The sequence below is a fragment of the Anas acuta genome, chromosome 16 (assembly GCF_963932015.1).
Source record: "Anas acuta chromosome 16, bAnaAcu1.1, whole genome shotgun sequence".
Classification (NCBI taxonomy): Eukaryota; Metazoa; Chordata; class Aves; order Anseriformes; family Anatidae; genus Anas; species Anas acuta.
The window spans coordinates 15,399,534-15,423,579 of NC_088994.1; the positions used below are offsets into that span (position 1 = coordinate 15,399,534).

A 24,046-nucleotide genomic window follows, 5' to 3' on the forward strand; every position below is an offset into this window, starting at 1 on the left:
ATGCATCTATGAGCCTTCCTGTCCTGTTATTTCGGGTATTCGCCTGGACAAGAAGGAAAACGTCCTGCAAACGCTGGCAGTTCCCTCGCGTTGGCCCTACAGGAGACCCCAACTCCGTTTTTCCTATAACGAGGCACCGAGGCCTCAGAAATATTCGACAAACGCAGCTACCAGCTTGGGGATGGATTAAAATAAACTTAGTAACAAGAATGTCGGGGTGTGTGCCAAGAACCGAGCTGCTTAAGAACCCTACTTAGAAAAGTGAGTAGGGTTTTACATATTAAGGAATATGTTTATACCTGGGAGCACTTCAATTCCTGGTTATATTTTTTTTCCCTCTTTATGTATTGAACAAACTGCTTATTCCACCCCAGCTGCTTTTCTTTCTGGTGTTTCCCACCGCGTGCTGAAGGTTTCTGCAGAAAGCGAGCTGATATTCCCGGCCGTTAGCTGGCTCCTTGATGAAAGGATCCCCAAAACCTGCACTTTTCACCCTAACACGCTGCTGGAGGGAAGCTGGAGGGATGGATGGTCTGTATTAGCCATTAGGCGCTTAAAATACCCAAACCTGACACCCGACTAATTTAAGCGCTGATAAACGAAGTCATCAGGATGCAGCACTCCCAACAGCCCGGTCGGACTGGAGAGCGAGGTGGTGCCTAAATATAAAAATCAGCCGATTGAATTCCTTCTTGCTACCTGTGGGTCCTCCTTGGCTTCCTGCTGCCTCTCGGTTTGATCGGCTACGATAAGGGGAAAAAAAAGAAAAGATTCATACTAAAAAAAGTACAAAGTGGGGGCTCACCCAAGGCACGAAGGGCTTGCGGTAGGAATTACAGAAACAAATCCAAATTGCTCACAGAGCCCCTCGACCGGCATCTTCGGTTTTGCGCTGCTCGATTTTTTACTCTTGGGTCATTCCCGATCCCTTTTCTGCCTTTAGGTGCCCTTCTCGGCTCCTCCCCCCATGGCACTTCTCTTTCAAAACTACATTTCGATGCTTCCTCCTTCTTGGCCTCCCTCTGCTCTTACGCGCCGGGTTTGGGAACTTCACCAAAGATCCCCTAGCGAAAAAGCCGCTGAGAGCGTTATTTTGGGGGAAGCGCCCTTCAGGGCAATTCCCAGCGTGGTGAGCCCGCTGTTCACTTGCTTTTCCTGAGGTGCTTTCTGGGTTGGTTTTTGGCTATCAGATACGCAAGCGTGAGGTCTTTGGCAGAGGTTATTTCTGTGGCTCCTTTCTTTTAAGTGGCAGCTCAGATCTCATGGGCGCTAGCATCGCTCGGACAGGTAAGCTTCGTGCTAGCCATAGGCAGCCAGCTTTTTTTGGGGTGTCTTTAATCCCTGCTGCTATCCTAGCAAATAGGTATGTAGCTGCGTTCTTATCTTTTTTGGTATCGCCAGATTTAAGCCTCGTACCCCGAAATAAGCTTGGTTTTAAACTTGAGTGGGCTTTCCCATGTTCTTATTGCGCTCGGCGGCACTGGGTCCGTTCCTCCCCTTCTGCACCAGGCTGAGGATGGGGAGAGCAGGGCTCAGACCCCAAGCAGTGAAACCAGCGGCCGTGCTGGAGGGATGGGCACGTGGATGGGGCTGGAAATTATTGGGAAATGGTGAAAAGTGGAGCGCGGGGTGGAAGTACGGGCGCATGGGAGCATTCAGGATGAGTGGCGTGCGTGGTGCCCCGTGGGGAAGGTGCCTCCTGCTCTGTCGCTGTCACAGCATGGCACGTAGAAATCCTCCCTTTTCCTGGGCACTTGTGGCTTTTTGGTACGTCTCAGTGAGTTTTCTTTAGAATTTCTAAATATTCGCAAAGAGGAACAAGCGGCACGCATGCAGGTACAGAGCACGGCTGCTCCGTACCGTGAGCGTGGCACTGGCTTTGCGGTGATTCAGTGGAGTTGGGCAGGGATAGAGCTAAAATTTGGTAGTTTTGTACAATGCAGACACTTCGTTTTTCTGCAACTTTGGGCAAATTCTCTGTTTTTTTTGCACTGGTGGTGGGTATCGGTGTAACCGCGAGGTTAGGTTAATGTTAACCCCATGTAAAGCGTGCGGATTGCAGGTGTCATGTAAACATTAATGAGGTCTTTGTGATGCTAATTAGAACGTGCGCCGTTGTTATAATACATCTTCAAGCAATGTTAACAAGTAGTTTTTGGCAGAGACTTCCTCAAAGCACTGTGGTCTGGGTGCATGGTTTTTTCGGTGTCCTCAATTTTCATGTTAAACCCTTCCTTTAACTTCCTACAAGGTCTTAAGTCACTTTCCCTTTGCTCAGTTGTGGAAATATTTCGGACTATGTACTGTTCGGGATGGGAAAGAGTATTGTAAATGCTCAGTTCTGTTAACTGTTCCTTCTCATTGAGTGACAATGAAGTTTTTGTATTAGTGCAGATTTTCACTTTTCCCCTCCTGTTCTTTCCATTCCCAAACACAGAACATCTGAAGAAACTCTTGGAGCTTGTTACCAGAGCCCGTGTTCCTCTGATCGTTAAATCATGCACTGCTCAGCTGTGAAACATCGTGGCGTGTGTTTTTGCTAACAGAAAGCGCTGTCAAATATCGGTAAGTTCTGAGCATCTAAAGATATTTTTGTGATGCGGTCATGGAAAGGGAAAGAGGAGCTGGAGATTACATTGTCGTTAAGGCTCCCAGTTTTTTAATAAAATTTGACTTAACGTTGATTACAAAGGCTTGCTTGGAAATGTTACCCCACTGCAAAAGCTGAAGAAACGCCTGTGGGCTGTTCTCCTGCTCCTACCTTCTGGTAAGGGTGGCTCTGGTAATGGCAATCACTTGGGTTTTGTCCATTTTGATGAGACACGGAAAAATTGAAGAGCAGTACAAAATAGGCTAGGTCTCAACTTTCCCAGTCTCACCAGGGCTGTTCTGGCTTATTCTCCGACTCTGGGACAAGGGTGGAAATGAGAGCCTTAAAAGTAACAGCTCCAAGACTATGTGAAAGTAGATATTAATTTTATACTTTTCTAACCAAATAATTTCCCATGTATTTGTGTTGGTTGTGCCCCTCCAACCTCCCCCCTTCCTTTTATTTTTTTTAAACTGCCTAAATAATAGGACTAAAAAGAGCTAGCCAACACAACCGCTGCAGAGAAGCAATCAGAATTAGAGAAAGGCAAGACTTGGCAGTCTGAAATAGAAATTGAGAACAAAGTCGATGTTATTTGCTTGAATTGGGTTGTATTTGTTCGCTGCCATAAAAACGCTTGGATTTTCATTTTTTACTTCATTTGTTTATTAGATATGCTGTTTCACCATTTATAATGATATTAGTTTGTATTGGAAAAGCTTCCTCATTTGTATCTTTTGATGTTTGCTTTCACAATCTGTTGTTAGAGAGGGTCAGTCGTGAAGTCAACACTATTGATTTATAACATATTTTCACTAAAAGAGCTAGTGTTGAAGATGCATCTAAAATACAGAGATGGAAAATGCTTCACTGTAATAGCTAATAGTATATAAACAAGATAAAGTTTGGAATAAACTAGAGTCAGAAGTTTTAGCTGAAGTTAAATGCTGCAGGTGTAGTGAGTGTATTTTGCAGACAATCCTCTCCTTTTCATATAAGAAAAAAAGGTGTATAAGAACGTGCAGTGGAAGCATCCTCACCAGGCAAAGCCTTTGTGTAGATGAATTATTCCTGGTTTCTCTGCATTATAATTACAAATGGTAATGTTTTATTTCAGAACTCTATCTCAATGTGCCTCAGTACACCTAGACTCTTACATTTTACGCAGGAAAAAGTCTTGGGATTTTGTAGTCTCTTAACCTAGAATGGCATTGGCCAGCAGAAACTGGCAATTTGATGTCTCAAGAGGAAATTCTCTTGAATATTCCATTGCAAATATAATTTTTCTAAAGAAATTGTACCGGTAATTTTTTAGCCTCGGCCTTATATAGGTCAGATAAGGTGAATTAGTATCCTTCAGGCCACAAATGTCTCTTTAAAAAGTCATTAAAGCGAGAATGTTTTGAAAAGCTACCAAACAGGAAGCACTGTTGTTTCAAGGATCTGTTTGAAGTTTTTGTATCCAAAATTAGACAGTTTTTTGCCGTACTTTGAAGAAGTAACTCTTGATGATGCTCTTGCAAAAAGGTAATCTGGCTTTAATTACCTGTAGTGTATTAATATGCTTTGAGTCAACATCATTCATTAGATCATAAATAGGTGAGTTTGTAGGGAAAGGACTTCAAAACGTATCGTTCTGCTGTTCAGAAATCTTGCTGTTTAATGTTAATAACTTCTGTTTCTGTCTTTTATCATAGCTCTGCCTTTCTTCTACAAGAGTTTCTACCAGTGCTATCAGAAGGTCAAGAAAAGTGCACTGCCTGTGCTGCCCTAGGACTGTTGATGTCCTCAGCTGTTGTAGGAGAAGCACCAGACCTGGAACCCAGTTTGTTACTGGTAAGAAATAATTGTGTTTTCTCTTCTTTTTTTGCATGTCTTCTCTAACAAGATCACTACAAATCTTTTCCCTAATTATTAATCGAACAACACTCCAGCAAAAACTTAATTTCTGGTGGGTTTGTTTGTTTTTCTCCACTAATTCTGATTTCTAATTGCTCTCCCTCCAAACTGTGCAGGCTAACAGTTTTCCCCTAGATTTCACTTTCAAACCTGGTTTTCTTGTGAAATTCTTCACACGCTGTCAGTTAATGATGATTAATATCTGAATTTTTCGAAGATACCTTCAGAAGAAGCCCCGTCATCTTGCTACGGTTTTGTAGTCTGCGGTTTCAGCAGGCTTTATCTGGCCCAGTGGCTTCAGGTGGATGCTTGGCAGCTCAAAGCCAAGTCACTGGCTGAAAGTTGTGAAATGTTTAATCACAGCTCTGTTATTTAATGTTCTGCTTACGGGCATTAGGTTTTGCTCGTGGTCCTTGTTTAGGCTGCAGAAGCAAAGCTTTAGCAGGAGGCTGAAAGACTGGAAGCACGCGGAGTTTTTGAGTGTCCTTATTCTTGCTGAAATTGGCCTTCCTTCAGTTCCTAATTACATTTTCATCTATATATTTCCACGGTGGAGGCAGTTACAACCTGACGATATTGTGTTAGACTTAACTGTATTTCCTGACTAAATCTGATTGGGACCGATGGGGGTGAAATCCCTTCCCCTGCACTGACAAGCAGCAGTGAAATGAGCTCTGCCAGCGTTAGGGCTGCTGGGGGTGTAATGCTTCCCTGCTGCTGCTTTCTGGAGAGAAACTACAACAGGGATGCTGAGTGGAAATGCTGTTGTGCTGTTGCTGATGGTGGCGTGACATTGGCTTGAAATTAGAGACATTTTAGTGAACCCCCTTCAGGCAGATGTTAATTAAATATTGGGAGGAAGGCGGTTTGTTTGTTTATTTTTTGGTCCTACAGTCGATAAGAATTGAGGGTCCCTCTCAAGTCTGTTAATAAAAACACAACTAGGTGTGTGGGGGTGTGTTTTTGGTTTTTGTTTTTAAGTTCAATGAAAACCGTATGCCTCAAATCCTTGCATTTGCTGTAATTCTGCAGTCTTTCTCCAACTGAATGACGGGACTTATTTCTTCATGTGATTCCTAACCCATAAGGATGAACATTCACTGCTTGGCTATAATTAAACGTTGTTAACCCCATTCACAAGCGAAAAGTGATATGCTGCTTTCATGAAGCCACGAGTTGTGAGTAACCTCCTTGGGCCAGCGGCCTGGTTTGGTCTGTGTACAAACATCTATCTATGGCTCTTTGAATTCAGAGCTGTGGCTGGAGCGACCAACTGAAACAAAGAAAAACTGGCTTCTTGAATTGAAATAGAGGAGGAGAATTTGTTTTGTGGCAACTGTTCATAAGCTGTTAATACACTGAATAAACCACAAATGCAGTTTTGGGGTGTCCAGTCTAAAGAAATTAACACTTCTGTAGAATTGTGTGCCCTTTTGCCACAAATCCACTGGTGAGAAAGTTGAGCTGTGGAGAGATCTATTTGAAAAGACTCGTGAGCGGTGTCTTTGCAGGGAGTTGACATCCATTAATATCCTGATTCTTCTGCTTTCTCTCTCATTTAGGAGAATAATCTAAGTATAGGTACTGTCCTTTTCAGTTGCTAAGGTTACGTTGTGGTTTCCTTCTTTTTTTTTCTTTTTTTCCCCTCCGGCATAGGGTACATACAGAGGAGGAATCCTTCCTATTTCTGTTGTCTTGAACTAGGTAAAAGTGAAACTCGTACACGCTCTGTGCCTTGTGGAAGGAGGAGCTCCAAGCCCAATCTCACCTTACAGAGCGCCTTCATAGAGGAATTTAAAAAATGCTGGAATGTCTTGGGAGTGGAGACATGGAAAGGACATGGGGGAAGCAGAGAAATGGGGTGTGTTTGTGTTTTGTTTGTTTTCTTTTTTTTTTTTTTTTTTTTTTTTTGGTATAATGAACTGTTGGAGTGAATTTAAGTTCTTCCTTAATCTGTTTTTCCTTTTCTCTGGAGGGAGATGGGGGAGGAAACAACACATTTTTGGTTAAATTCCAGTTGGCCTGTTTTCTCCAGGGAGCTCAGCGTGGCTGATGGAGCAGCGCACTGCTGGGAGCGCTGGTGCTCGCTCACGGGAGGCCTTAGCATTAAGTGCAGCAACTTCAGCTTAGAAAATTATGACAAAATAAGTGTCATGTAGTTCAGTTTTTAGGTTAGCTTATATTTTGCGAGAGAGCAAAAAGTGTTTTTCCCCTGTGCAGGACTTCCAACTGATCAGAAAAACTGTAGTCCAGTTTCTGCAGTTGCAGCTTTCCTTCTGAGTGAAGGGAACGAAGCACTTTGGAGTTTATTTTTGTCCCCACGATTTCCCAAGGGACGGTACGGTAGAGGCTTACATCTGTGTACTGCATTTCTTGGCTGTGGCTTTTTGTCAGAATTCAAATAATTTACTGAGTTTAGGTGCGACTGATTTGAACCCCTTAATTTTACTGGCGTTGAGATTTTGGCCAGAGGACTTATTGTGGGTATGCATGCTGAGAGATTGGCTCTGTAAGTATTACTGGTTCTTCTTTTTCTCCGTAGGCGAAATTCACATTAGGTGAATATCTTGTTTATTTAGACTGCTATTATGCCATCGGGTGATATTTTCATGTTCAAACAACGGCGCTGATAGTGTAAAATAAACAGCTTTCATAAATGATATATTTGCAGAACTAGGCTCGTTCTAGCTGGGGTTAAAGTTTATATAAATTATTAATGCTTACTTTAAGACCAGGTTTTTGACAGCACGGAAAAGCAAAAAGCTGTGCTGTAGCTTGACACAAGTTTGCATGAAGGTGATGATTAAATCTGCTCACATTTTGTTCTTTTTTTTTTTTTTTGCTGTTGTATGCACATGTTGTTTGTTTAGGGATTTATTTTTTATTTTTTTTGAAAAGTAATGGAATTCAATTACTGTACTATCTGTGAACTGATTTATGGAGAAAACCTGATATCCTACAGCTTGTGGAAAATCTACAGATGAGCTTTTATGGTTCATTGACTTCTTGGAAAACTGTTGTGGCCATGTGCTGTCATCAGAGGCCAAGGCCAAAAGAATTTGAGGAGGTGTTCAGCTTTGAAATCCTTTAGAATATGGAAAAGAACTGAGTGATAATTATCATTACCAGGAAAAAGGGATGGGGTGGGGGGGAACAAACACCCAACAACAGGCCACAAAACAGCATGTGAAATTGGAATACAAGAGCACAGGGTTTTGAAGCTTCCTGAATTTTTAACTACTAGCAAATTGCCTTAAATTTAACTTGGATTAGTTCCCTAGAGATCCTTGACATTAAACGGGTGTTCTGGTTTGACATGGGTAGACAGAAAACTAATTAATTCCTCTGAATTTGAGGCATATTTAATTTTCTCCCCCAAAGACCTCTCGTTTAAAAGGTACAACGCTGTGACAAATGTCGAATGTGGAGCGATGTGTATAAGGTGGCAGACCTTTAGGCGGGGGAAGATCAAGACATCTCCAGTAACGATTGCTGGCTTGGTAGATGTTAACTTATTGATTAGCTTGGAGACACGAGTATCCCTTTCTTTGCACGCTGGAAAATGCTGTGACGTGGCCACCTGTCAGGGGAAGGGATGCTGCTCTTTGTGGTGGCTGTCTTTGTTCACCTCCCTCTCTCTTTTTATACTTACCCTGCTTCAAAAGGATGTAAAAACATAAGTTGTCTTCCCTTTGGAAGGATAAGTTGTCTTCCCTTTGCACAGAGGAACGTATGCTCTCATTATTTTCACTTGTTTTATTATATTCATTCTATTTTAGCATGTCAGCTGGTTTGGCTTTCTGGTCCAGAAGGCACCTACCCACCTTCTGCGCCTGTCCCCCGTGCCCTTGGACGCGTGGGCAGGTAGGGCACGGGGACTGCGCGATGCTGCCGCAGTGACACGCTTCTGTCTGCTCCCGGCGTGCCTGGAGGGTGGCTGCTGTCAAGAGCCTGGTGGGTGGGAGGGAAGCCAGCAAGGAATCTTGCACAGATTTAAAAACCTCTTGATAGGAAATTAAGTCAGAGAGAAGCTATTTCATAAACAGCCTAGCGAGTGCTTCGTCCATAAGAAGCACCGGGTTAGTCGCTGTCTGTTTCTCAAACTGGTCCAGTATGAACCAAAGGGAGGAAGAAAACAAATGCTGTAAGCCAGTTTTCTGGCACAGACAGCTTGAACAAAGACTGAGGTGTATCTAGAGCAGGCTGTTATCAACGCTGAGGGGAACCCAACCATGCGCTGAACTAAGCTGAATAAATATACAAAAGAGTAAATAAATGAAGTCTCAAGGAATCAGCGTAATGTCTAGCTGAAAGACATTCGAGAAGGAATCCAGGAAAAGCTGCTGTTGCATAAAGCCACAAAAGCAGATGACCACATTGACGAATACTCCTGACGCTAATCTGTATTAAATTGAGGAAGGGAAAATTATCCTTGCAGGAAACAATTCTTTTTTTCAACCAATTCCAGGGAGATGCTGCCTCGGAGCATGGATTTTGATACCTGTAAAGGAAGAACAGAAGGAAGTGCCAGATCTAAAAACCTTCCGATCATTTCTTAATTGTGTGCTGTGAGATTTCTTGCCTCTTCCCCTGAATCGTGTGGATACGGCAGCTGTTGAAGACAGAATCGGTGACGGACAACTCGCGTTATGCTGTGTGGCAATTCGTATTTCCTGAGGGGACTAAGCTGACTCGTCAGCTCCTAAAAGTAGATGCAGTAGTGGTTCCTGGAATAAGGACAAAACTGAACTGTTGCTCGGCCTTAATCGGTGGTTCTCTCAAAACTGAAGATGCTGGGGAGCGGTGGCAGCCACCTTCAGAGCGTGGATTAGGGAGTTTCAGTTCTGGCTGGGTCTAACAGGATCTTTTCAGGCCTTTCCAAAGGCCATTTCGAATATCAGTTCTGGTTCTTGCTCCTCAACTGTTTCTTGCTTGGCTATTTCCATTTATTGAGGTGGAGGTGGCTTTCATGTCAGACCTTGACTGAAGTCCCCAGATGGATTTCAGCATTACATGGGTAGCGCTATTCACATAGCGTAGAGCTACGCTGCTATTGACCTCTTCCCCTTCAAATAAAAAGGGTAAGCTTCTTTGTGCTTAATTCTAGAAAAGCTGCAGAGAGCTGAAATACATAAACACCAGTAAAGCCTGTTTGCGCTGCAGGAAGGAAGATGGTCCTTCCTCTTTGGGGAAAGCGAATGTTTTTCAATGGTTAGGGCCCAGCTGCTCTGGCAAATTAACATTTCTGACACTGCTGAGGAGACAGCTGGGTTCGTGCAGGCCGAGGAAGCCTGTGCAGGCAGAAGTTGTGTAATCATCAGGTGGATCCTCTGCAGGAGAGGTCCTGGGCGCCGTATGGTCTGTGGGCCGAGGGGCGGCTCCATAACCAACGGTGTCGGTGAAGCTGTAGCTGTTCTGCTTTTGGGGGGGGGTATTAATAGCACAGAGTAGGGAAGGGGGCACAGGCATTACGTAGCTGTGCCCCATGGCACTGGGAACCCGTTTGCACGTGTCAATAAGCTCGGAGTTGTGGCTGTCCTAGGCCGGCCCCGTGCTGTGAGGCGACTCGAACAGATGGGCCCAAGTGTGTGCTTGAACTTGAGGCGTGCTCAGAAGTTGCTTCGAGCTCTCAGCAGCCTCCTTACTGACAGTGCTTATATTTAACCATGTGTGCTTTAAGCCTGGGAGACCTCAGCGTTTTGTTCTCACGGTGATTTTTGTTTTTATCAGGAACCACCAGAATCCCGAATGCAGGCCTCCGATGTGTGTGCCTGCCCATAATTGCACTCCAAATCTGGTCTTGTCAGCACATACCAATTTTACAGCTGTATCTTGAGATGTAGGCTCCCACATCAGCTTTACAGTTAGAACTCCTTTTATTGGAACAAATGTAAGCTTTTGAAAGGAAGGAGTAGTTCCAGTTATCCTTCACACCGTATGGCAGCTTGGCACTCTTAATTAGTTGGACAGTTAAACCACTGTGACGTGGGATATAAATCTTGACGACAAGCTCCAAGGAGCTGCTATAAGCGAGGTGAAATGCCAGAAATTAGGTAAAGGGATTTGTGAAGTTGTGGCAGGAAAGGCGAGCATGGCATTGGTGTGGTGAGGACTTGGTGGGGTTGTTGGGCACTGGCAGCCTCCTCCCGTGGCCAACACGGGGATGCTGTGAGCCGGGGGGCTGAGCTGGCACACGGGGTGTCAGCCGAGCACTACTTTGGGAGAAGAAGGACAAGGAGCTCCTGAGAGATGCTGAACGGGGAACCGACCAAACTGCATCACAGGAGAGACTTAAAGCTGTGCCGAAAGCCCGTGAGCACTGGTCCGTGTTGATGTATCGCTTCTCTTACTTCTGCTTTGCAGGGAGAATAAAATTCAGTCTGAAAATATAGTGTTATTGATTACTGTTAACCTATCCAGATTTAAGGCTTCTCTTTCCCCTGGTTTGAAATATCAAAGGAAGATCACTTTGGATGTAAGTTACACGACACAAGTGTCTGTCTTGCTGCTAGCACTAACTAGTCATTTTTTTTTTGAGCACGCTGTCAAATGTTATGGAAGGTGATCAAAAGTCCTAAGAATTCGTATCAGCTTGATGGATGCCTTGTTATTCTGGGCATAAAAGCATCCTTGCTAAAAATGACTGTTTAGGTGATTTATTAGAATTCTTTACCCAATGCTTTAGGGTGGCTGTGGGGTAAAGTTGGAGATATAAAGCCAAGGAAATAACGTGTTTTATTGCGAAGTTAAAAATGCTGTGCCTATAAGTAGTTAAGCTTCAAATAACATTAATTTCATAGTTCTGATCCGTCGCCAGTTAGTTTGGGTGGGGACTTGAGATTTTGTGATCTGTGGTCTTGGATTTGTCTATTGCTCTTCTGGCTTGAAAACAGTATTTATAGCCCCTCAACGGCAATATAGCAAGGGAAATAGCTGGTTTCAATTGGCTTCTGCTGTTTGAGGATTTCAGCTATTCAGTGTGCTACGCATAATGCTTTTTCCCTTGAGGAAATTGTGTTTCAGAGTGCTCTTCAGTAGTTTGTATCCATCAGCGTGGTTTCAAGTGTAGTACTTCTGTCAAAACCAAACTTTACTGAACCCAAACAGTGAAAACTGGCAGCTGTTTTACCCGAGTAACTCCAGGCAGGTTTTCTTACAAGTCTGCAGTGATTTAAAGAAACATTTCTCTGGGATGCTGTGAGATGCTGGAGACTGAGCTTCAAATCTAGTCTCTTTTAATGTAAATTACTTGAAGTCTGGTTAAAAAAAAAAAAAATATGCTTCATTGTGTAATACACGTAGCATCTTTCTAGGCAGTTGTATTTTGTGGGATTCTTTCAAGAGGAACCTGTTATTTAATTTGGTGCGTTGTGGGGTTGGTCTCATTGAGTCTTAGAAAAGCCTGTCTGTGAGTTTGTTTTGGGTGTTGTAATCCAGTCGTTTCCTTCCCCTTACAGGACTTGTGGAAGAGGAAACACAAAGATTTCCAAATGAATAACCGAAAGGAAGATATGGAGATTACTTCGCACTACCGGCATCTGCTTCGTGAGCTCAACGAGCAGAGACAGCACGGCATCCTCTGCGATGTTTGCATTATAGTGGAGGGCAAGATATTTAAGGCTCACAAAAACGTTCTGCTCGGGAGCAGTCGCTACTTCAAAACGCTGTACTGCCAGGTACAGAAAACCTCCGACCAGGCCACGGTCACACACTTAGACATTGTAACTGCACAGGGCTTTAAAGCAATCATTGACTTCATGTACTCGGCGCACCTCGCGCTGACCAGCAGGAACGTCATCGAGGTGATGTCGGCTGCCAGCTACCTGCAGATGACGGATATCGTACAAGCCTGTCACAACTTCATCAAAGCAGCTCTCGACATCAGCATAAAGTCCGATGCCTCGGACGACCTCGTCGATTACGAACTGGGAGCCCCCTCCAGCAGCAGCACGGATGCTTTGATTTCGGCGGTGGTGGCTGGCAGGAGTATATCGCCCTGGTTAGCCCGGCGAACGAGTCCAGCCAACTCTTCCGGAGACTCAGCGATCGCCAGCTGCCACGAAGGAGGGAGCAGTTACGGCAAAGAGGATCAAGAACCAAAAACAGACAGCCACGAAGACATTTCATCCCAGTCCCTTTGGTCTAGCGACATGGGCTACGGGTCTTTACGTATCAAAGAGGAGCAGGTTTCGCCCTCGCATTACGGAGGGAGCGAACTCCATTCTGCCAAGGATAGTGCAATACAGAACACTTTCTCGGAACAAGGAGTAGGGGATGGCTGGCAGCCCACGGGGCGCAGAAAGAACAGGAAAAATAAAGAAACTGTGCGTCACATTACGCAGCAAGTGGAGGACGACAGCAGGACGAGTTCCCCCATGCCGTCTTTTTTACCTGCCTCGGGATGGCCGTACAGCAGTCGAGACCCAAGTAAGTCACTCTTCCGTTTCCGTCGCTGACATGGGAAATGCTGAGTTAATTATATCTGTTTATGGTATGATCTTATCAGTCTCTGAGATGTATTAGCTTGTCGGAGTGTGAGAAATGTGAAAACCTGCGTTGCCAGCGATTCTCAGGCACTGTGCAGCTCAGCCAGGAGCCCGTGTTGCAACCGTGCTGGTTCTGCTGTGAAAAAAGGTGGTAATTCTTTTTCGGCCTTAAATGTAGATCAGCTTACATCGCCCCCAAACCCCATTATAATCACGGGAATTAATGAGATGAAAGATTAGAATTTATTTTGACAGGTCTGTAAAGCTCATCACTTCGTGTCAGCGTTGAGGAATTTTCCTTGCATATGTATTGATGGTGTAATTAGCCACGCAGAGGTGTGATTTAGTGACTCTTAATGGTACGAGGTTCAGTACTTTGTGATGCTCAGGTGTCACTCTGATCTGCAGGGAAGCCACCAGAGCTTGTTGCTGGTAGTAGCAGGATGGCTGGCCAATAACTTTCAGGATTCTGTTTTTTGAGGTATTTCCGAAGCTTAAAAATGTATTTCGGTGTGTGATTATTTGTAGTCTGAGTGGCTGCTTTTTAAAAAATTATAGCCAGGGAGGGAGGTGTTTTCTTGACTTCTGAACCTTTTGGTAGTTATTTTTGTCTCCAAATGAAGATGACTGTGCTTTTTGATTCGCTAGTTGTGTGCAATAAATAGATCCAGGAACGCTGGTGATGTAGGGGGTTTGGTGTGGATTTCTTTTTTTTTCCTAAGGACTTGAAGACAGCGTGGTGTGGTACCCCCTCAGGCTGAAGAATTTAGTCTGTGATGTGAGTTAGCCTCTTTCCCTGCACACCAGACTCCGAGCCAGCCAGGAGAAGGGTGTGTGAGATTCTGGTGTCAGATTCGGCTGAAATAAGTGTGTAAGCAGTACTGAAAGTCTGAGGAGCCTTTATGGGCTGGAAAAGGATGTTTAAGTTGCTTGCAGACTGATGTTTAAATGTGGCTTTCATTGGTATTTAAATGGATGGGTAACTCGACAAATATCTTCGGATGCATTACATTTTACAGTTATCTACTGCAGTCGGCTCGCATGTAATTATTCTAATTGGCTGATGATAAAATCTAAACAACTTCAGTTAGAAGAAAAAATGTGAGATAACTTAAGATAACAGTGATTTATGATAAATCTTGGCTTTACAACGCCTGTGCTCTAGAATTGTTGTTAGTGAAGTCTCACCGTGGGCTGCTTAGGATGCTGTTGGCACAGGTTTTTGGTAGCATCCCATAAAAACAACTCCACCACTTGTGCTGTCTACGAGGTGTGCGGGTTTTGGATAGGTATACGAGGCAAACCACACGTGTTGCGGTGACTCCAGAAGCAGAAATGTAGCACTGATCTTAGCCAACTGTCTATAAATAGAAGGTCTTTATGCTTTTGAAAAGAGTGCCAAACGTAAGAGATTGTGTTACGGGAGGCTGAGCGATGGCTGCATCAATTAATTCCCAATTGTTAAGGAATTAAATAGAGGTGGCCCTTTTCTTTACAGCTGTTTGCAGATGAGAAGATGACTTCTGGTGTCAACTCAGTGCTGCAGATGCAACCAAATTATTTATTCCAAATCTTGTCTTAAACACAGTTCCCGATAAAAGAGGTGTTCCTAATGAACGGTGGAGGCTGGGTGAGGGGTTTTCGTGTTCCACCAGCCCTAGCAGAGCAAAAAGAACCGAACAGCAGCACTTGTGGTGCTCCGACACCCCTGCAGTACAGGGGGAGCCTTGCATGTGCCTTGGGTTGATTTCTCTGATTTTTAGGGAGAGATTTTTGGGGTGTGATGTAGGCGGATCTCAGATCCGTGCGCATTTGGTTTTAGTTTGCACTCAGGTGTGTGGGAGCAGCGAGCCTTGTGTGCTTGTGTCCCTTGGTGTGTGGTTTTGGGAGGTCACCGTGGGCCTCGCAGGAGGGGTTGCTTCTCTTCTAGTGCACGGAGAAGAAGAGAAGCATCCCTGCTACCCCAAAGCATGGGTCTCTCCCCACGAGCAGTGGGGTCTCGTGGTCTCGCATTAATGTTTCCCATCTCCAGCAGGTGGAAGCAACCCTCTTGCGAAGTGCTCGCTCTCCAGCTGTGCAGCTGCAGGGTGCTGCTGGGTTATGCAGGGGTGCCCCAGGTGCTTCCCTTCCCTGCTGGAGTTCAGGAGGAGCCTGGGGGTGCTGCAAACGTAGCTCCAATACACGAAGAAATGCTGATTCTCTTGTGTGAAAGAGAACATACTTTGTAGTGAGTATTTGGGATGTGGTTTAGGGCTTCATTCTGTACATTTCAGCTTAAAGTTGTCGAATTGGGTAGTGTCAGGCTTCGTTCTTTAAAACAAACTTCATGGTCTGGGCTTTTTGTTCCCTCACTCATTTAGAAGTGTCCCTAGCCGTATGTTCATGGCTGAGATGAAAAGGTGCCCTCTGAGGAAATGGCTCAGTGTTCCTCTGTGAATATGCTGGGAAAAAAAAAGTTACCTAGAACTCTGTTCTCTGAAACTCATTAACTTTTCTGATCTAATCGGTTATTTTAAGATGCTGCTTGCTAAGTCTGAAAGCCCTGATTAGGGGATAATTCGGGTGCCGTTGGCAAATGCTTCTGTTCGCATAATATAAAGCTGATTCAGGAGAATCCATCCTAAAACTTCAGTGTTAGTGTCCTCCTCCTGAAACTGTTCCAGGTAATCATTTGGCTTTTTTTCATGCAGCGTTTCGGAAGGTGTATCTGGAAATAACTGGTGTAACCTTTTAAATTCAGTGATTTGGGGGAGAAAGGCAATTATATGGGAGTACTTAATCTGTTGTGTTTCAAGGAAGCTCGCTGGGCATTGGATTGAAACAACTGGCAGCTCGTTTTCATTTTGTGGTGGTGCTTCTTTTGGTGGGAAACTTGTTGATTCAAGAAAGGTGCATTGAGCTGTGTGTGTGACATGATGTAGTGGGGCCTAAAACAGGCATAGATTTCCTTTTTTTAACTAAAAGGACAGTAAAATTCTTTTCAAATCAGTTGAGTCTCTCCCAGTTGCTGGTGGGATGATGCTCAAAGGTTTTGAATTTGATTATGCCACAGATTAACACAAAAAGGAGTGTCTGGAGTAATCCTGTTAATAATAATCTAACATCATGGAAGGAGCTACCGAAGCAAGGTTCCTGATATCTGGCACGAAGAGCAGCTTCCTTCTCCAAGACAGAACGATCCCACAAGATCTGCAAAAGAATCCCCACTAAGTCAGGATGCTGGATGGAGGATGGGATTTAAGCTCTGTTTCTGCAGGGTGGTGTCAGTCGGGCTCACAGCTTGATGAGGGCCCTCTGTTCACGCTGCTGCCAGTTCGTTAATTTGGGTTCTCTGTTGAGTCACGGAACACATTGGGGTTTCTCTTTCTCATCCTGTTTGGGTTGTTCAGGATGTCGCTCTGTCATTCCTTATATGAAACATTCAGATGTATGTCTTCCTCGCCAAGCCACATTCACTTGGAACAGCAGTTCTCCAAAGTAAACGCGAGGATGGGCTTTTATAAATAATGCGCTGCTTCATAACTGAGCCAAGAAGAATTTCCTCCGCAGACTTGCGAAAATAACAGGTCTGCATTTTATTCTAACCTTTTTTTTTTTTTTTTTTTCTGGAACTTCGTGCAGTTTCTAAAGAAACACGTTGCTGTTTATTGGTTGCAATACCAGAGGTTTTAGTGAAATTCTGAAGTAGTCGCGTGTCTTGAGCACCTTCATTTTCCTTGGGTTGCTTCTCAGTTAACATTTGTGGACGAAGCTCGTACAGGACTATACATTTTGAGGGCCTTCCCTGTAGGATGGGATGATATTATAAAGGCTCTCACCAACAAGGGTGGTTATCCTCACTGGAAGAGCTGTTACGCTAGCAAAACATTGCTGGTTTTGCTTCTCCATATAATAGGGATCCGTGTCACTTGGGGGTGGGCTTTTGAAGCATTTATTGATGGTTTTATTAATGCGTTAGTTCAAGCCTAGTAGTTATGATTCAGGAATTTATTTCTAAGGAAATACTCCCACACGTCTTCAGAGTGTTTGCACCCGAAAGCTGCAAGCAATCTCTTTTTTTTTTTTTTTTGGATGCCAATTGACTGTGAAATGAAGCCAATTATTTTCAAAACAGAACAGTCATTTATAAAGACATTTTAGCTTAGGATCTTTCGGCTTTATTTTGGTGACACGTAGTGAAATCGTTGTATTCTGCAAGAGGAGCTTCAGGATTCACGTTACAATCCTCACGGGAAGGACGGACAGGACTGCACTGTGCCCTCCCTTGTGGAGCTCCAAGTTACCTCAATATTTCCCTTCAAAATCCTCCGATTTGCACAGGTTTCCTCCCTCGTGGCGAGGAGAATTTCGGGCGTGTTTTTGGATGACGCAACCTGATTGCAGCGCCACGAGTCGTGCTACTGGCTCCCGGCACAGATTGGAGACAGCTGGTGTCGTAAGCTTTTTCCCATCCCTTTCTCCTCTCTTGGTTCCTTGGGAGTGAGTTACGATTGCAGGAGCTGTTGGCGAGCCCAGATGCCGAGCGGTCGGATCGTGTAGATCAGAAACATTTCGGGAGGCTTCGGAGAGAGGAGAGAGGTCGGCTCAGCCGAATCGGTGCAGGTGAGGCCTCAGCGCCTGTCTGAATGTGTAGGGGGTCTCCTATGGAATTATTTATGCTTGCAAAAAAAAATCTCTTTCTCAGCAAGCTTCTGGGTGCAAATCTTCAACTCTTTTCCGTGCAAATCTTCAAATCCTCATCTTGTCGCATCATCTTCGGAGATAAACCACAGATTTTTGTCAACGTCAGTGGAAGGCGTCTGCTGCAGCGAGGACCAGGAATTCCTTCGATTGCTTTAGGACATGAGGGGATACTCAAACAAGGCAGGAAGCTGCTTGCCTGCCAAAAATGTGTAGACATGCTAATGGGGCAGTGATGACAGCCGAAGCAGAACTGGGTAATTATTTTTGCTTTTGCTGTATTCAGAATGACGCCACGCTTCGAGCCCTGGCTACAGGTTTGTGTGCATTGTAAGCATCTGTGTATTTATCACATTCTTTTCATGATCCAAACACTCCTTAAAAAGACAAACAAACACAAAACCACCACCAAATCACTTTCTTGAGCCGGGGTGTTGGTTGTGGGCTGGTGTGCGGTACGCGTGTTTGCATGCCTCTTCCTAGAGAGAGAGAAGGGCAGACCTCTTGAGAAGAGGACAGTGGTGACTGGAGCGTGCAAACGGCTTTGTGATGAGTGCCAAAAGTGAGACAAGCCGTGTGTACGTAGCCCTATAGCCAGCAGATGCAGCCAGCCCAGCGTTTGGGGAATCGTCAGCTGTTTGGTGGTTTCTGTAGATGCAGCTACTGCACAGTAAAATCTGGTTTCAATAGATGCTGCTCAGGGAAACTTAAGTTGCTGCAAATCCATTTCTTAACCCCAGTCTCCTCGTTTCCTTGCCTTTTTATTTATTTATTTTTCAAACAGTGGAAACTGCATTGTTTTTATTGTGGTGTTTGGCAAGCGTTTTGGTCCATGTGGTGGAATAAAGGTCTGAAATATTGAGAAGGGGGAAAAAAAAAAACGAACGTAGTGTTTGTGTTCAGGATTTGGATGTTTAAGGAACTCGAGATTTGTGTTTTGCAAAAACGGAATCGTTGTGGCTTTACGTGTTACTTTATAAACAATCAGATTGCCGTCCTCAAGAGCTGGTATTACAAAGAGGAAGAAAGAAGATGCACGGGCTAGTACTGAATGTTAATGAAGGCATAAGGAAAATGTAGCATGAATGAGTTCAGAAGGGCTGGGGCTTTGCAGTCTGGGACAGAGCTCTTTGGCACGAAGGAGCGTGCTGACACAGACGGGAGATACAGAAGGGGAAGGAGCAGCAGCAGTTGTATGAGAAGAAAGGAATAAGGAGTGGGAAGAGAGACAACAGAGGATGGAAAACAAGTTCTGAGAAGGAAAAACTTGCATTTGGTGTAGTAAGGGACAACCCAGCGAACATCCGTGGTAGCATCTGAGAGAGGCTGAAGTGACGAGGGAGCAGGATTAGACGAGAACATCTCTGTGTTGGGAGTACCTGCTGAGCACTGAGGCACGGTGCATGAATTTATTTCCAATTTCCTACCCTCCTGTTCCTCCTGGAGATGGATAAACCTTACCTAACTGAACTCCCTCCTGTCCAGCCATTCTCCACTTTTGCACACTGACATCAGAAAGCAACGCCCTGCTCACGTCCTTGGTGTTTCTTGAGATCCTTTAGATCTTCCCTAAAACAAGATTTTATTGGCGAGTTGTAGATTATTTTTTTTGGGGAGGGGGGGACAAAAGCAAATATATTGTTACAGCAATGAATGAAAACTAGGGTGGTTGATGATTTAGTTGTCAAAATGATGTCTGATGTTTAAAAACGGGCTTGAACTTTAATAGGTTCCTGCTGTTCGTTCATTGTTTGGGGCTCAGTTTTGGAAAGATCGCCTTTTAATCAGGGCAGGTGTTTTGAATCCAAACGTTCAGATTATTGTAGAAGCGTTGAGTATTCTTGAGGATAAGCATCAGTAAATCCCAAATAGCTCGCCACCTTGGAAAACAAAGTCACTTACTGCATTTTTCCACCTGCTTTACGAGAAGTTGTAGTTACAGCGCAAGATATTCTGCTGCTGAGAGGGTTTTAATGATGTTCTTAATCACAAAGCAATTCCATGCTGTATGCCACGGCAGTCGGGGATGCCAGGCCTGCAGGGGTTAGGGATTTCTGCCCTAATGCCACCCCCAGAATTCTTTCTTGGTGCCGAAATCAGCTTAGCCCCTGTTCTGCATTCCTCCGCTGGCTGCCGGAGCTGCCCAGGTTTCCAGCCTGTCCTCGGTGCTGTCTGCCGGCACGGAAAGCCAGCAGTTTGCCTTCTGGAAGCAGCTGCTGCTTGCAGCAAAATGCAAAAAAAAACCAAAAACCTAAAACAAAAAAATAAAGCAACCAAACCTCTGTGTCCGTCTGCTGGGTTTTGCACAAGGGTCGTGGAGGGTGCTCGGTGAAGAATTCGGGTCCTGCCTATCACCGCAGCGAGAGGCTAACGAAATTATTAGGATGCGGTCCTTGCAGGAATAACTATTCTGAGTTCCCGTTATTAAAGGGTGAGGCCGGGTTATTTTGAAGGCTGGAAACGAAAATCAGTGCTTTTAAACCCAGACACTTAGCCGTGGCTACACCCTGCCTTTAAAATGGTTCCACCCTAACCCAGCTTTAGCTCAAAGCTCTGTGTCCGTTTCCTTTCCCCGCCCTGCGTTCCCCAGGCTCCAGAGCCGCCCTCCTCCTCCTCCTCCTCCTCTTCCTCCTCCCTATGGTAACAGCCCCAGCTCTGCTAATCTGCTTAACCCTGGAGATCAGAGGCACTTCCCTCTCTGCAGTGCCCTTCTCCCTGTGTTTTGTGCCTTGTGCCAGGGCTAACAGGCTCAGCTTCACAGATATTTCTTATCCAAAAATAAATATATTTATTTCTATATTTATTTATTTTTACTCTCGTTTCTTTACTGGAATTGGAAGTGGTACGAAGGGAAGCTTTCAGAATTTTAGCTCTCTGTGATCATCTCTCTTCAGGACTTTCACTTTTGCATTTGAAGTGCTGCTTTTGCGTTCACACACGGTAGGGATTCGCTGTTTGGATGCAGCGTCAGAATGAAATGAAAACTTACTTTGCTGCATTGGTCTCAGATTTTACTTTTTTTGACGTTTCATGGGCACTACCATTCATGTTGAATGTGGTACTTGACTGCTGTGCTTCTGTCTCTTCGTGTCTGTGCTGTCAGCCTGCGCTTCACTACTTCTCCGTGCTGAAGAGCAACAGAAAATGGTATCAGATCTTGTACTGAGTTCTGACTCTTTAAAAAAAAGAGGTTAAGCTTACAGTCAAGCGTAATATTTTTGAAGTGATGGTCTGTGTGAAGTTAGTGCACGAATCTCTGCATATTTTGGGGAAACAACAGTAGTTTCAGACATTTCTGCGTTGGCCATTCTCTCCTGCTCAGACCACTTCGATCCAATAACTTCAGAAAGAAGTAACTTGTCCAATTTAACCATTTCTGTCATCTTTGGAGGTGGGTGCTCTGTTGTGTCTAGGTGCTTCGGTCAGGGCAGTGGCCAGGCTGACCTCGTGGCCCCACAGACAGTTGAGTCGAGGTCACCTGCAGGCGGTGACAGTGACACCAAGCAGCGGCGTTCGGGGCCGGGAGCTCCTTTTGTTGACACAGCCTACAGGGAAAAAAAAATAGAAGAGTCTACTGAAAAATTAAAAAATAAAATTAAAAAAATCAGATGCCTGGAGGAGCAGAGGGAATTTTCCAGTCGACCTTTGTACGCTGCCTGTTGTTGAGGAAAACTAAGATCCAGGTGTGCTTCTGCTTCCAGCATACCACTGTGGAACTGTGGAAGTATCAGTATAAAAATGGGTTGTATCTGTGTAGAATTAAAATATTTTGTTAGAATGTCTATTCTAGAAGCATTGAGGGAAGTTTCTTTTGATGCATGGTGAATCCATGCTGGTTATAGGCTAGCACCTAGAGGTTAAGATTCACCTGCAGGGGTCCCAGGGCTGCAGTTTCCCCCCAGGTCTTCCAGAAGCAGCTACCAGCACCTGAAACTTGCTGCTTTATACAGGAGGTGCTCCTCAGTGCCTCAAATCCAACAGCACAGGACAGCATCCCAGCTCTGGTTTGTATCAGTCAAGGAGCTGAAGGAGAGCACAAAGCTGGAGGAAGATGAAGGTGAGGGAGCGCAGCCTGAAGCAGATTTCATTTTCATCTCCACGAGGATCTACTTACGGTGTCTGTTATTAAGCTAAAGGCGGTTTGTAATGATCGTGTATGTCGTGGCTAAACATCTACAGTCGCCTGGATTTGGGGTTTGGAACTTATTTTGAATGTGCTGTGGATTATGTCCATGTGCATACTATTATGTCAGTAAAACGTTGCTAATCAAAACCACTGTAGTTCATGGCTTCGATGCTCCGTGTAAATATTACAGTATGTGAGAACGCTGGGTTTTGTTTGACAAATACGAAGTTTTGAAACCCTTTTTCGTAGAAATGGGGAGGATCTAAAATACAAATTTCAGGGATGTTTTTGGCAGCTGGTAAAAGGAAGTCATTTTGTCTATCAACCTGGGTACCCCTTTTTTCCTTACTGACAAGAGAAAACGCTAGGAAATGAAACCTTTTCCTTCCCGTGAGTTTACTTCAAGCCTTTTACGTGTAAGGACGTGTAGCTGAATCTTTCTTCTATAAACTTAGAAACATGATATGTGAAGTTTTAGATGAAATCCACTGTCATGGAGATCTGAGTGGGTACTCCGCACAAATCCGTAAAAGAACCTCAAAATCCGTCTTTGATTTTACCTGTTCTAACCAAAACAGTTTGATTCAGGTCAGAATGGGGCAGTGTCCTTGAAAGAAAATCATGGTTGAAGTGGCTCCCACTTTCCCCTGTCCTTGATTTCCACCCCCACGCTCTGTTCAGTTGTTCCGGTGGCGATGTTTGTGCAACCCTGCAGTGAATCAGATTGGGGAACTGAGCTGGGTTTAAAAATAAACTTTTTTTTTAATAACCTAGTTTATTTTTAACATATCTTAGTTCCTGTCTCGATTTCACTTCACAACTACGCAAACAGTTGGACACAACCGAGGGGGTAGCGGGGGGCTGCAGTTTGGGGTAGAAGCAGATGTGGGTAGCGCTGGCACCTCTTCCCTCGCATCCCTTTGCCCTTTCTCCTTGTCTTGTATACAAAAAAGTTCAGTTTTCCACTGTACTGAAAGTTGTACAACTAAAGTGTTGGAGGCCCTGCACAGCTCCCCTGTTTAAGGGAAGTGAGAGCACAGCTGGAGTAAGAGACCCGGCGTGGTGATCTCCAGTACAAGGGCTTTGGGTTTGAGCAAGCCCAGCAGAGGTCACCAGGATGGGCTACAGGGTGCTGGGTGTGAGGTTTGGTTTAGGTGGGGGGGTTTTCCAGAGCCAGACCCTACTCAGATGTGTACAGCGAAAGGATGCGAAGAAATGGGTGTGAGTTATGGGAAGGGAAATTCTCACGGGATAAAGGGAGGAAATTCCTCACGGAGCGGCCATATGATGGAGCAGAGTCCCGGAGAAGTTGTGGGGTCCCTCCCCTTGCAAATATTCGGAACGTGACTGTACAAGGCCACGAACAACCAGGTAACTCTAGAAGTAGCCCTGAAGTCACCTCCAACCTAATAGATTTTGTGATTTTTAAAAGTGGAGCCGTATAAGAATACAGCAGTCACGCAGCCACAAGTCAGGACTGCTGCTGATTGCTGACACCGCTTGAGACGTAACATCAAACACTTGCCTTGGTGCTTGCCTTTCTGCTTCCGACAGTGGGACACGTGTGCATGAGAGCTTGTCTTTACTTCCCTTCATCTTCCCACCCTAATTTATATAACGAGAGCATTCTCTCCCTCGCAAACTACTTGTTGGAAGTTATTTGCAGTATTCACGCTCTATATAAAGAATTGGATAACTTGTATTGTAGCTGAAATATTCTGTATAAAAGATTCTTGTATAGATATTTTTTTTTGAGTGCTGTTTCACCTTGACCAACCTTTATTCCACTTTAAGAGAAGATGACTTAGGACGCTGCATGCGGTGACCTTGGCCAGAGAAGCCACGTGCACGGTTTGGTTCGTGTAGCTCAGAGGCTATACTAAGCTGCACTTGCTGGAAGGTATCACTTAACTGGTTTGTTGTTAGCAGTGGCAAAAGTCTGTTATCTCTCTGTTGTCCAAATGCAGCGATAAGAAATATGTAGGTGGATTTTTCTACCTCTTTATGGAGTGAACTGCGTCAGCTTCTGGAGAATCACAGCCATAATTTTGGGGAGCACGGGGGGGTCGGAGTGTTTATGGTTGTAAAGTGTGCTTTCTGAGTTAGTGGAATGTAAGATTAGCCGGTGTTTCTTTAATTAGCTCCAGATAGTCGCTGTTACCCCTACCTTTGGCAAGTGTCCACAAAACACAAGCGTCCAGGGGCTGGCTGGGTTTAGCAGATGGCATTACTGATGTTGGGGCAGGCAGGGGGACGATGCTGGTG

The 24,046-nt window shown here is 44.7% G+C and overlaps 1 protein-coding gene across 6 annotated transcripts in view; it reads left to right on the forward strand.

The window, feature by feature from the left end:
• ZBTB46 (zinc finger and BTB domain containing 46) overlaps positions 1 to 24,046 on the forward strand; it is a 53,712-nt gene that overhangs the window by 4,445 nt on the left and 25,221 nt on the right. For 4 of the 6 annotated variants that reach the window (XR_011101941.1, XM_068700607.1, XM_068700611.1 and 1 more), the window contains exons 2-5: positions 2,438 to 2,565; positions 4,288 to 4,426; positions 6,194 to 6,350; positions 11,947 to 12,916. Coding sequence is in view for 5 of the 6 variants with exons in the window: in XM_068700607.1 (XP_068556708.1) it covers positions 6,291 to 6,350; positions 11,947 to 12,916 (1,030 nt within the window). In the remaining variant the exon portion in view is untranslated. Of the gene's footprint in view, positions 1 to 2,437; positions 2,566 to 4,287; positions 4,427 to 6,193; positions 6,351 to 10,852; positions 10,965 to 11,946; positions 12,917 to 24,046 lie in introns of all 6 variants that reach the window. The other 2 variants (XM_068700610.1, XM_068700609.1) reach the window with 2 other exon arrangements.